Source organism: Cydia fagiglandana, chromosome 17, assembly GCF_963556715.1.
Source record: "Cydia fagiglandana chromosome 17, ilCydFagi1.1, whole genome shotgun sequence".
NCBI lineage: Eukaryota > Metazoa > Arthropoda > Insecta > Lepidoptera > Tortricidae > Cydia > Cydia fagiglandana.
The window spans coordinates 17,951,311-17,964,206 of record NC_085948.1 but is presented as its reverse complement, the minus strand read 5'-3'; the positions used below and the strand labels follow the sequence as shown (position 1 = coordinate 17,964,206).

At 38.1% G+C, this 12,896-nt stretch overlaps 2 protein-coding genes across 2 annotated transcripts; both read left to right on the top strand.

Moving 5' to 3' along the window:
• Positions 1-1,586: 1,586 nt before the first annotated feature.
• Positions 1,587-8,390, top strand: LOC134672912 (uncharacterized). Its single transcript, XM_063530862.1, has 8 exons — positions 1,587-1,691; positions 2,296-2,329; positions 4,010-4,224; positions 4,927-5,084; positions 6,537-6,615; positions 6,940-6,991; positions 7,314-7,513; positions 8,211-8,390. Exons 1-8 carry the CDS (start codon positions 1,587-1,589, stop codon positions 8,373-8,375), a joined length of 1,008 nt encoding a protein of 335 aa, XP_063386932.1. The 3' UTR covers positions 8,376-8,390.
• Positions 8,391-8,798: 408 nt separating this feature from the next.
• Positions 8,799-12,106, top strand: LOC134672645 (zinc finger protein 436-like). Its single transcript, XM_063530604.1, has 3 exons — positions 8,799-9,031; positions 9,405-10,119; positions 10,898-12,106. Exons 2-3 carry the CDS (start codon positions 9,426-9,428, stop codon positions 11,911-11,913), a joined length of 1,710 nt encoding a protein of 569 aa, XP_063386674.1. The 5' UTR covers positions 8,799-9,031; positions 9,405-9,425; the 3' UTR covers positions 11,914-12,106.
• The last annotated feature ends 790 nt before the right edge of the window (positions 12,107-12,896 follow it).

Sequence of the window (12,896 nt, the reverse complement as noted above, 5' to 3'; positions counted from 1 at the left end):
GGGTTTGATAGTTAGATATTATTTTTGTTCATATTTGGAAACTTTAATATGCGGGAGATCTACAGCTCACAGAACCACTAGTAATATCGAGCCCAGTGTGGAGCGTGCCCAAAAGCGTGCCGCACTTCGCCCGCGAATGCACTCCGAGCCGTAATCGCTCCAAATGACCCGCGACAAGTGCATGCTGCTTATGTACCTACTGATAAACAATACATAGATGTGTCCGTCTGGCTGGCACAAGCACAGATCTAGTAGTAGTAGTAGTATACTCTTTATTGTACAAAAAGACAAACAATTAACATACAATTAGCAAGAAGTACAAAGGCCTAGTAATTCTAGTATGAAGATAATGGGGTTTGGCCCATGGTTGGCAGGTCGAAGTTTTTAGCAGATGGCGCCAGCATAGCTTGCCCCGTCAATCCCTAGAAATGTGTCAATATTTGTTTTTTTAATGGAATTTTACGCCCTGGATGCCAGCCCTTTAAGCCAAATCTCATAGAAAAAGGGGCAAGCTATGATGGCGCCATCTATGTAAACCGTTGACAGTTGCCAACCCCATTGAAGTAGGTGCCTACTGTAGGATAAGATATCACGTTTTTATAATTATGAAAATTTAATTAGTGCGAAAGAGGCACGTGACAGCATTTGAGCTTCATAGCGGCCGCTAAAGGCACTCGTATCGTAATAAAGGCCTCTCCTAACGCATACGATATCGTCCTAAGTGGCTCAACAGAGTGAAATGGAGCGACAGATCAGATACCTAGAATGTTCGGATCGCAGCCGACATGTTGGAAGCGTTGTTTAGTTGTTGAGCAACCTCATTCTAAAGCTGATTTCGATTTCTTTCGATTACAATACATTTTTAAAAGTTTGGTAATTTTTTTTAAATAAATTATTATATTAATTTGCAAATCGTATTCTAAAAATTAAGATAATTTTAGAAACATTTTTTTTCTTAATCAGATACTAATGATAATATTATATTACACACAGCACACAGCGACATATTTCAGTAGATAAGAACACGGCATATTTAAAAAATCGGACAAGTGCGAGTTGGACTCACCCACCGAGGATTCCGTATTTCTTGTTATAGCGGCAACAGAAATACATCACCTGTGAAAATTTCAACTATCACGGTTCATGAGATACAGCCTGGTGACAGACAGACGGACAGACAGACAGACGGACAGTGGAGTGTAAGTCCCGATTTTACCCTTTGGGTACGGAACTCTAAAAATGTAGGCGCGAAGAGTTGACTTCCGATAGAAAATTTAAATTTCGCGCCTTTTACTACCGACAAGTCGCGAGTGTGTTGTTAAAATGTAGAGCTTAACATTCAACAGTTGTAAGACTTGGGAGGCGCAAGGTGGACGTGTGAACAGTGTTTGTGTATGTTAATGTGTTTGTGTGATACATTTCTCATTATCATAGTGTATGTGGCACTGTTAACTACATCAGCGGGCGCAGCACGGTTCCATTTTTATCGACTATCACTATGCGCGTCCCTTTCGCACTAACATACTTGTTAGAACGTGACAGGCATGGTGATAAGGGATAAAAACGCGACCGTGCTACGCCGCCAGATGGAGATAAAAGCAGAAAAACCGGTGTCTAGTGCACGCAGTGAAGTCATCGTACGCAACGCTCGTTCAGACGATGTATCTTATATATACGACATCATCAAACTGGTAAATAAAATCTTTATCTTTTGCCCTCTTTTGGTTTTAGAACGCCCATTTACATAATTGGGGTCATACACATTTTATAGTATGCTTGACTCGTTCGCATCTTTCCTGTAGACATCGCATAGTGAATCTAAAGCTACGCTGCACCCTTACAGGTGCAATACATTTCTTCAGTACGTTACTTTAGATTCCAGTACCTAAGAAATACGGAATATTTATACGTACCAGAGTCGATCTTGACTTGTATTATCCACAGAAGTGACCTTTTTCTAAAATTTGTGCTTAACCCAATTAGATGCAAAATAAACATACCTATTGGAGGGACGTTTATTTTAATATCAAGTTTTCCTTAAAATTAGAATTAGTGTTAAACTAACTCACATTATAAGTAGACGGGTCTAACGCGAATTTTATTCAATTACCTTGATTTACCGACGTGTCGACACAGGTTTCACTGGTAAATCAAGTACAATCAATCAAGGTAATTGAATAAAATTCGCGTTAGACCCGTCTATAATGTGAGTTAATATGTGTTCAAAGCGCGAAAGTTTAAAATATTATAGTGTTAAACTACATAATAACTTATTGTTTTAATTAATCGTTACAGGAAATCCCAGATGACAATTTACCTCCTCTTAAACGTAAGTGTCTGTGATAATGATTCATTGACATAGAAAGCATGCCTACTAATTACTAAAGCATTCATAACTCATAACCTTATCTCGTTCTAATTAACTAATTGATTAGAATGAATGATCAGTGAACAATGTCCTGTGTCATTAAACCTTTCAAGTATGGTCAGGGGTGCGAGACTCCTGACTTCGGCCAAACTCGGCTCCGTTCGGCTCAGCATTGCTCCGAGCAATTATTAGGGTTGGCACCACTCGACATCCTTTTGCGTACACGACCGCAGATAAGATAATCAGTTGAATTTTGACAACCCTAAATAGCCGAAAGGGATAGTGCCATATATTAGAAAGGGATAGCATGATTCGACCCTGAACCGCTGTCAATCTTTGGTTTTGTAGGAAGTTTCTTTTCTGTACGGCAGTACTATAATTTATTCTGTGGTATGGTACCGACCTTGAGGCCAATTCAAACGTATATTTTGATTGGTTAAATTATGTCATATTGTTATCATTCGCGCATACATTCCGCTCGTAATTGTTCGTATGTGTATTGGCGCGAGAGAGACGCACGATAACTAAATGATATCATTCTGATGTCAGTGAATTACGTTCGAATTGGCCTGAAACATTCACTCAATCTGGAACTGATTAACTCTACAGGGTGATTCATGAGACGTGAGCAGGACTAATCCTGCACACTCAGTAACTGATAATTGATCGATCACCGTCGTATTTAGGTGAAACAACCACACTTTTTCCTATTTTTTAACTTTTTGGTGAGGACAAATTCAATTCTCTACAATCATGGTCACCCTACAAGACCTAATTAATAAACATAAAACCTCTTTTACGAAGAAAATAAAATGTCAAACCTGAGTAAGATACGAGTTTTCAAAAGTAACCAGACCGTGATGACAGTGATGACATTCAATTTGACACAGAATATCGATAGTTTAGTATTCTAATGTTAGGGTGACCATCCATGTCGTAAATAAATTAATAACTTTTTTTTCAACACGACTAGAAAATTAACGTTAACCTCACTAATATTCATAGGAAACAGTTGCTTATATTTTACGAAATGCGCAGTGTTAGTCCTGCTCACGTCTCCTGAATCACCCTGTATATAAATTAAAAAAATAGAGCGAAGAGATAAATATAGTAACTAGTAACTAGGTTTCAAAAACAAATGACAAAATGTGACTTTCCGTACAGTCTTTCGAGAAATAGCTTTATGGCTTTATGGCTTATTTTTTCCTGTAAACGTTCTTGGTAAAATCATTACAGTCAAGTGCATAAATATGTATACATTTCTTCACCTCAATCCATTGCAATAAGGTGAAAAAATGTATACATATTTATGAACTCGACTGTACCTACTTAGTAGCTGTGAACTATTGTCCACGGGAACAACTTTTGTTTTTAACCGACTTCCAAATCTCAAAGAAGGAGGTTATCAATTCGGTTGTATTTTTTTTTTTTTTTTTTTATGTTTGTTACTCCATATCTCCGTTTACTGGACCGATTTTGAAAAATCTGTTTTTGATTGTATGTATGTATATTATAATCTACGTCCTATGAGTAAGGGCGACATTATTAATGTACTAATTTAGTACTTGAGTGGCGCGACAGATGGCGCTGCTCATGTGGTTCAAGCGGAGGTAGGACACCTAAATATTCAATTTTTACCAGGTTTCTCCAGAGACGGGTTCGAGACATCCCCGCCATGGTTTCACGTGTTAGTCGCAGAGAGAGACGGCACGATCGTCGGTTGCGCACTGTACTACCGCCATTATTGGCCGCGGCCGTCGCCGCCGGGGCGAGCGCTACTGCTGCGTATGTTGTGCGTGCGTCAGAGTGCGCGGCGGTGCGGTGTGGGTACCAAACTCTTTCGAGGGCTTTGCCAGGTATTTACTCATATACTTACCCACTTTCTTGATATTTGTCAGTGAACTCTACTGTCTAGAGCAGCGGTCGGCAACCGGCAAGCGGTTGTAGTGACAAACGACAATGTCCTTAAAAGTCATAAATATTAACAAAGTACGGCCCGCGTCACCTCCGTTAACTACTATGTGGCCCTTGGCTGCTAAAAGGTTGCCGACCGCTGGTCTAGATGTAAGGTGATCCAAAAGACTCGAGCGTTTTAGGCGTCAAGAGATGAGGCGAGCGAGAAAAGAGCTAAAAGGCTCAAGTGTTTTGGATCACTAAAGGTGACGGTTGGTATAACTAAGAGCTACCAAAATAAACGTGAGCCGGCGTTAGAGTTAAACCATGAAAAATCAGCAACGCACATATAAGGCCAGAGCTCACCGGCCGTGTGTGCTTAGGGGGCTATTCTGGACATCGGATGACGGTAGCATGCAGTAGGAGGAAATGGGGTCATTTGAACCATGATTTTTGGATGATTATAGGGGGGGGGTCAAAAATCGATGATGTAATTTATGGACAGCCCCTAGGTAGACGTGCTCGAGCACGTGCGCTTGGAGCTCGCACACGTCACACAAGCGGTGTGCCGTCTCTCATAAGGATCTCATATATTACAACGCGGACGTGCACGTCTACGCACACGCATCTGGTGTGCATAGGCTTTAATAAAGATTCGTTTCAAGGTGGCACTCAAAGAAAACGCACAGTTGAACTGGACGCATCCAGCAAGCGATCCTGCACATGCTTTCTTCACGCAGTTCAAACCTGACATCAGTGATGACTTGGACGGGACCTACGTCATGCGAATAAGTCCCAAGACTGTTCGTGAAATTGCCGCAAGGTATACATACATAGGTTAAAAACCACTAATCTTAGGTTGGTTAGACAAGAAATAAGTTTTTGGCAAAAATTTCATTTTTGGTACAAGCTCTTATCGCTGATTGTACTTTTCTTACGACGGACAACTATTATACTCATCGAGACATTCGTTTGTTCTAAGAAGAAAGTATGTAACTGAATTTTGGGTTTAACCTCGTGCCGCCCAATGTGCAATACATTGTACAAAGTGACACTCAGCATAACTGCCCAGACTTTAGAAATTAAATTCAGAGCTAAACGCCCAGTGTGCAATATGCTGTACATAAAAGTTAATCACCTGGTTGTTTTAAATTTTCGCGCAAAATTGGAATTTACCTAGAGGTCGTGAATGGTCGGTTCAGTGGCGACCATTTTGACAGCTGACGTTTGACAGAGATATTCATAGATAGTGTTGTACTTACGCAATTATTCAAACACTCGCAACACGTGGGTATATAATCTTGATTTGTTAAACGAATCATGACTTTTTTTCGTTTAGAGAGTGACATAAAAATTATCCTCAATGTTTGTTTTATTGAAATATACTGTAATTATTTTACAAAGGTACAAATAAATACATTTTTTTCTTAATTGTAAGATTATGTTCATCATATTGCACACTGGGCGCTACTGTTATAAAAATACATAATATGACCTACAACTGAAGGTTCTTTTTTGATAGTTTACTTTTAGGTCTGCATGATGATTTACTTATTGAATACGAGCTGGAAGACTTTTTACCATCAGATAATACAATTCGTGATCCTGAATACCAACTTTCTGGTGATAAACCAAATATTTACAGTCTTTGTGAAAAATTAAGTTTCGAAGAAAGTGATACTGAAATACAGCAAACATAAAATAACTTATATATAAATAAGAAAGATATTAAATTTTATGTTAAGGAAGTTTATTAACTATTTTTCAGATCGTGTTATAAAGCATTTCAGTGTCAAATATGAATGTTAACATACATAAAAAAGTGGCCCTAACCTAAAAAAAAACATTTCTATATATTTTGACTTATCTTGTTTATTATATAACTATTTAAGACGAATAATAATAGTCAGAGGCTACGTTATCGCGATTACGTGCCTTAAAGTTGATTAAAAAAAATATATTATATTACTTATAACATCAATCAAAAGCCCAATGTGCATTTAAATGAACAAAAGATACGAAGGTGGAATTCAGTTTACTGTATTCATTTTTATTCACACATACCCAGAAAAAAATAAAAAAATCCTGCTCGAGTTTTATGTAAAAAAAAAATATTTGAAGTGCGTGGGCAGTTACGACTTCACAATATTATGGCTCATATATTGCACACTGGGCGTTTAGCTGATCTTGCGTTTTTTTTCTTGGGCGGCACGAGGTTAAAACTAGTGTAATTCGCTAGTATTTTTAATCGGTTAATACCTACGTTTTTTTACAGCAAAATGCGCATCAATAAAGATATTTCAATTCTTCCGGCGCGGCAAGAGGATATGGCAGAGTTTAGCATGATGATACGAGTGAGTTTGATATCTATGAAACTAAGTGTTGGTATTTTCATGTTATATTAATTTATATTTGCTAGCAGTAGTTTTTTACGAGTTATAGACGGTCAAGCAAATCATGTCAGTAGAAAAAGCCGCGAAATTCAAATTTTCTATGAGACGATATCCCTTCGCGCCTACATTTTTCAAATTTGCCGCCTTTTTCTACTGACAAGATCAGCTTGACCAAGTTTAAATGCTATTTACGTAGGTAAGTATGTAGTTCCATTAATATCCACTATTTACCCACCTACTATACCTACTTTATATTTTATTTATTAACATATTCTTATTTTTCAGGAAATATCAGAAATAAGAGAAACTTTGTACGGTCGACATCTTAATGAAAAAGGTAGGTGTTTTAATCTAAATCGAAACAAGACCGAAGTGATCCCATAAGTGTTCCGTAAACAAAGTTTTGTACGGAACACTAAAAAGATGTGTTATCTGTTATGGCATCACGCAATGGGCTTGATGAAAATCCAGCGCTGGCTTCAGAGCTGTCATTGTGCTGAATCGGGTCCATTTCGTGATACACACGTAATGTTGTTCTTTTTCTGCTATTGTTGTCTGTACATGATGGTAGATAGGTACCTACATGTTATGTGATTGCTGCAAATACTTTTTTCTTAATCTATATCTATTCTGTCACTTAAGTCCTGGTTACTTTACAGATTTTATAGAAGACGGTTTCACCAGCTCCCCGCCATGGTTCTTCGCGCTAGTAGCATGGCGATCGGGTATTGCGGTGGGCACAGCCGTCGGCACCAGATTGTACAACTGGGAGCAGAGCCTCGACATGCAGAGCTTGTACATACGGCCTGAGGCGCGGCGCTGTGGCTTGGCTAAACAACTTATCGTGGAATTTTGTCGTGTAAGTTTAATGGCTCCTCTACACAATGGTTCATCATAGTGGCCCACTGTGATGGACCAACGTGTATAGATAGTAGTAGTGTCGGATGGCTTATGGCGTGCCGAATAGCGATGGAATGGCCACGGTGTCGGTTATTTGTCCGCACATCAAACGTAGTGCTCTGTATTTTTTTGATCATTGACTGGCGCAGCGCTGGGCCATCGTGTAGTGGAGCCATAAGAGGTACCCCTCTATCGTCTCCCTGGCGTCGACGTCTAGTCAACTTTTATGGCTGCTGCTCGGCGCAACTTTAGCGCATTTGCGCAGCGACACTGTTTACATAATCTCCATAGCGCTGACTAGATGTCGACGCTTTTTTAACCGACTTCAAAAAAAGAAGGTTATCAATTCGATTGTATGTTTGTTACAGCCTGGCAAAAAAATTGAGTAGAAATTAAAAAGTGGCAACACCGTAGTGTCGTCCCGTTCTCTTATATATATTGATTTGAAAGGGACAACATTATACAGTGTTATCACTTTTTAATTTATACTCTTTTTTTGCCACGCTGTACCTACCTCAAAACTAGTTTATTTCTATATCGATCTGAAGAACATTTTTTTTTTGTTTTATGATAATGCCCTCTAAAATCCGATGTCTGCTCATTAATGTTGTAGTAGAGTAGTATATAAATATTTACCAAAGTTTCCCCTATTCCAGAAAGCCGAGGAAGAAGGCATCGATCACGTAGACTTCCACGTGCACCCTGTAAACACAGAGTCGTTGGCGCTGTACGCTAGCTTCGGCGCTCAGAAGCTGTTTGACGACCACGGCTCCTTTCGTCTCGAAGTCGATAAGATTGAGAATATTTTAGCAGAAAAATAAACTTCGTCTGAATTTCGTATGCATTTTGTTATTTTTATTTTAACCATATGATAAAGCCCAATTTTGATTAAATTTTCTGAAACAAAATCGATTATTGAAATGATACGTGAACAGGCATTTTTTATTCAAACCGGAGTAAATCAGTGATGATTTATGGTTTCCAGATGTCAATTTGATTGTGCCACCTGTGGCCTATTTTATAAAGCTACAAGTTACAATTTACAAGCGGAAGTCTCTTTCTAACCCTATGTGTTAGAACGAGACTTCCGCTTGTAAATTGTAACTTGTAGCTTTATAAAATAGGCCACTGGACTGGCCTTTAGAAAACATCATATTTTGTTAAAACGTACACGTTTTCGAACGTGCCTACTGCTGTTACTGTCACAATTTAGAGGTTATGTTTATTTGTAGTCAATCATGTCAATAAAAATAAATTCAATAATCAATAGGACATTGTTGTTAGGATTTATTGTCAGTGATTTACACAAATTTGACTTATTAATGTAGCCTTTGTGAGTGTTTAAGCCGTAAGGATGGCGGTAAGAACCAAGGATTAACGATGGATTAACGCTTCGTTAGTGACCTATATTTATTTCGGGGTTTTGGCAAATACACAGTCGGATTAGTCACTCTTGTTTTCGATATCTAATTTATAGGTACGTATTTTATGGAGTAAATTATTTAACTACTCTATTGATCGATATCTGGGTGGGAAAATGCTGTTCTGATATTCAGACAAGACTAGATGTAAGTATGACAGAATTATATGTACCCTGTAACTGAATTGTTTTTGTGTCCACCTGACGAAGCATGCGTTTTTGATCAGAAGCTATAAATTAACGACTTGTTAGTTTTTTTATATTGAATTGTATTATATAAAAGCAAAGTCAGCAACATCCACTTGTATGATACAATTCTTCCTAAAACTTCTCTCTATGCCAGGGCAGTGCTCTTAACAATGAGTTTAAGACAGATCAATCTGCTGATGACTACACAATAATAGGCTACTTTAGTGTTTATTCATTGCAGGCATTGATTAACCACATTGTCATGGAATTAGAAAAAGTATCCATAAAGATGGAACTGAAAGAAACCTGTATGAAGACTGAACCTAAAGAATTGTCTGTAAATAAAAATCCTGGCATAGTTACTGTGAAAGAGGAGCCTTGCGAGGACAGTACAAATGTTGGTACGAGTCACACAAATGCATGGAGCAGTTCTTGCGCAACACAAGAGACTAATGCATGTTTGGCAGAGTCTGGAGTGTTAAAGGAAGAGCCGTTTAACATAGACCGTATGAGTAAAGCATGGGCCAATCCTCAAGTCAAGGAGGATAGGGAAGTGTTTGTAACCAAGCCCGGAATTGTGAAGGAGCCCTTTAGCGATGACAGTACTCCATCTACAAGCCAGGCAGTCACAGCGGCCAACCCTTATACCTATGAAGTGAAAGAAACAGTGTATGTAACAGAGCCCAAAGTAAAGTTAGAGCCAGTGTGTAATGAGAATACTCACCCTTCTACAAGTCAGGCCCCATGGGCCAATGCTTCCCATAAAGTCAAGGTAGAGGCAGAATTTCTAACAGAGCCTGGTCTAGTTGTGAAAAAGGAGATAGAAGATGGTGAAAATATGTGTGCAAGTGAGACAACTGCATTGGATAAGCTTTATGAGAAACATGAGATTAAGGAGGAGCTTGTGCTGGGTCCTGTATCAATTCACAGGCCGTATGCTGCCTCTAAACTAAGAGGTAGGTTTTATGGAATATACCTCTTTTCACTAAGAATTAACTGTGTAATATTCAAAATTCATAACATTTTTTTTAATATGTGCCGTCGGAATGTTTCCATGACTACGCAATTTCCACATTAATAAATTTCGGAAACTTGTCATATTTTGTATAAGGATCAAAATTTTCCATCTCCACAATGAGAGTTTCCTCAATTTTCTATGTCATTTTCCCCAAATTTCCGTGAAATTCTCCAACTTTTTTAAACATACCGTAATGTATGCATAAGAAACAACATACCTTCAACCGGGGTGAATAGGAATGGCTGGGGTGAATAGGGACAATGCTTATAGTTCGTTTTTTTTAGCATTAGAAAGAACTTGCAAGAAGGTAAGCAATCTTAACATGTCTTTTAATTGAAAAACGCTTTTTAAAAATCAAAAACGATTACTTATGAAAGCAGAAGAATATAAATGATCGTATTAGATTCATAATTGTTACATATTTGCCATAACTTATTTTTAAAATGTGTTTTTCAATTAAAAGACACATCAAGATTGTTTACCTTATTTCTAATGCTAAAAAAAACGAACTATAAATACCAACACAAATTGTATCGTTTGATAGAAAATAATAGTAGATTTTGTATAATACTAATTGTGTGGGAGTTATTAAAAAAATATCAAGTAAATCACATTTTATATTTTGTCCCTATTCAGCCCTGCCATACATATTCACTACATACTTGATTTTATTACTCTGTATGCCACATTAATTGGACACAATTATCATTTTGCAGAGATGCAAACCAAAGCAGAGGAAATGGTGCCGGATGGGAACTGCCCTGACAAGCCAGATTTACTTGAAATAGAGCATAGCCTTCAAAACTACATGTGCCCTCAATGTGACTACACAACAGATGACATGAAGAGTTTGAGGACACATGTAAACACTTTACACACTACAACACTACTCCACAACTGCAATCTCTGCAGTTACTCTACTCCTAATAAAATATATTTAAAACGTCATCAAAACGTACACACCCGTGAAAAGAGTTTTAAGTGTAGTTATTGTGATTTTTCGTGTCTAAGAAAATCAGATGTAAAAAAGCACGAGACGATTCACACTGGAGAGAAACCCTTCAGATGTAGCAATTGCGATTATCAGTGCAATCGGAAAGGAAGCTTACTAATCCATGAGAGGGCACACACTGGGAATAAGCCTTATCAGTGCAGTGGATGTGATTACAAATGTACCCGAAAAGATAGCTTACAAAGACACCAGGTACTACACGCCAGTGAAAAACCTTTTGAATGTAAACTCTGTGATTTCAAGTCCTATCATAAAGCAAGCCTGCGAATCCACCAAAGGATACACACTGGAGAGAAGAGATTTGCATGTAGCTACTGCGATTTTATTTCCAGGCATAGATACTCTCTACAGACTCATGAGATGATACACACTGGGCAGAAACCATTCGAGTGCAAGAACTGCGACTACAAGTGCAGGCGGAAATCAGATTTGCGAAAACACCAGACGACACATTCGGATGACAAGCCTTTCAAATGCACCAAATGTGATTACGCGTGCCGCCAAAAATCAGACTTACTCAAGCACCAGAAGAGATACTCTGGGAGCAAATTGTTTCAATGTAACTACAAGTGTGGTCGTAATGTTGATTTACGAAAACATCAAACTTTACACACGGAAGCGCAGCTGTTAAAATGTGATCATTGTAATTACGAAACTCTGCATAAATACGCTTTACAAAGACACCTAAATACATTGCACATGAATAAAAGTCCTCTTTAATAATCTTTAGTTGATGATGTAAGTAATTATTCGTGCACTGGAACAACTCTTCCAAAATACCGAATTATATTGTTACTTTGTACAAACCGAATTTCAATTAATTTGACACAATCAGTAATAAAAGCTTATATTAAAATTATCATGCTGATAGTAAGTTTTATAATAACATTATTTATTTATTGTTAGGGTTTAATACTGGTTTAATATAAATACAATACTTGTCAAATGTGCTGAGCGTTTTAGTTTCTCTTTCTCAAATCCTGTAACTTAGGTACAACAGCGTCAAACACTTGGTCCTATTTGCTTTCATATCTTTTGAGTCTATTTTCATGCAGCGACGTTATTGGAGGTAGAAGAACTTCCCTAACTTTTTAATTGATTGGGGCCACCAATTAGATTCCAGATCTTTGATCTGCTTGTTGGCCAAAAATGGCCAAAATGGCCTCTTTGGCCATTTTTGAAGGGCTCTAGCGCCTTAATAAACAAAAATATCAAAAAAAGCAAAACGGTCCGATACAGATATTGACAATATTAATCTGTGTTGAAAAAAAATCATTGCTCTAGCATCAAAACCCACGAAGGAAACAGTAGAGTACGTTTGTATGGAGAAATGACCACTCCTGTTGGCTCTTAAATACTAGTCTCTGCCGGCGCCTTCATCTGCGTGAAATGATGATGATGATTGGTAAAGACTATCCTATGTTTTTTCCCGGAGCTCAAACTATCTCCATACCAGATTTCATCTAAATCGGTTTAGGGGTTTAAGCGTGGGTAACAAGTAACATACAGTCACTTTCGTATTCATAATATTAGCAGGGTTTTTCAGCTCTGTTTTTAAGTTGTAACACAATACTTATATTTAAATTATCTAAATCAGCGGTCGGCAACCTGCGGCCCGCGGGCCGCATGCGGCTCGTGAAACTGTCACTTGCGGCCTGAGTGCCGCCTTGGCTATTTTGTATGTAATAGTGACAAACGACAAT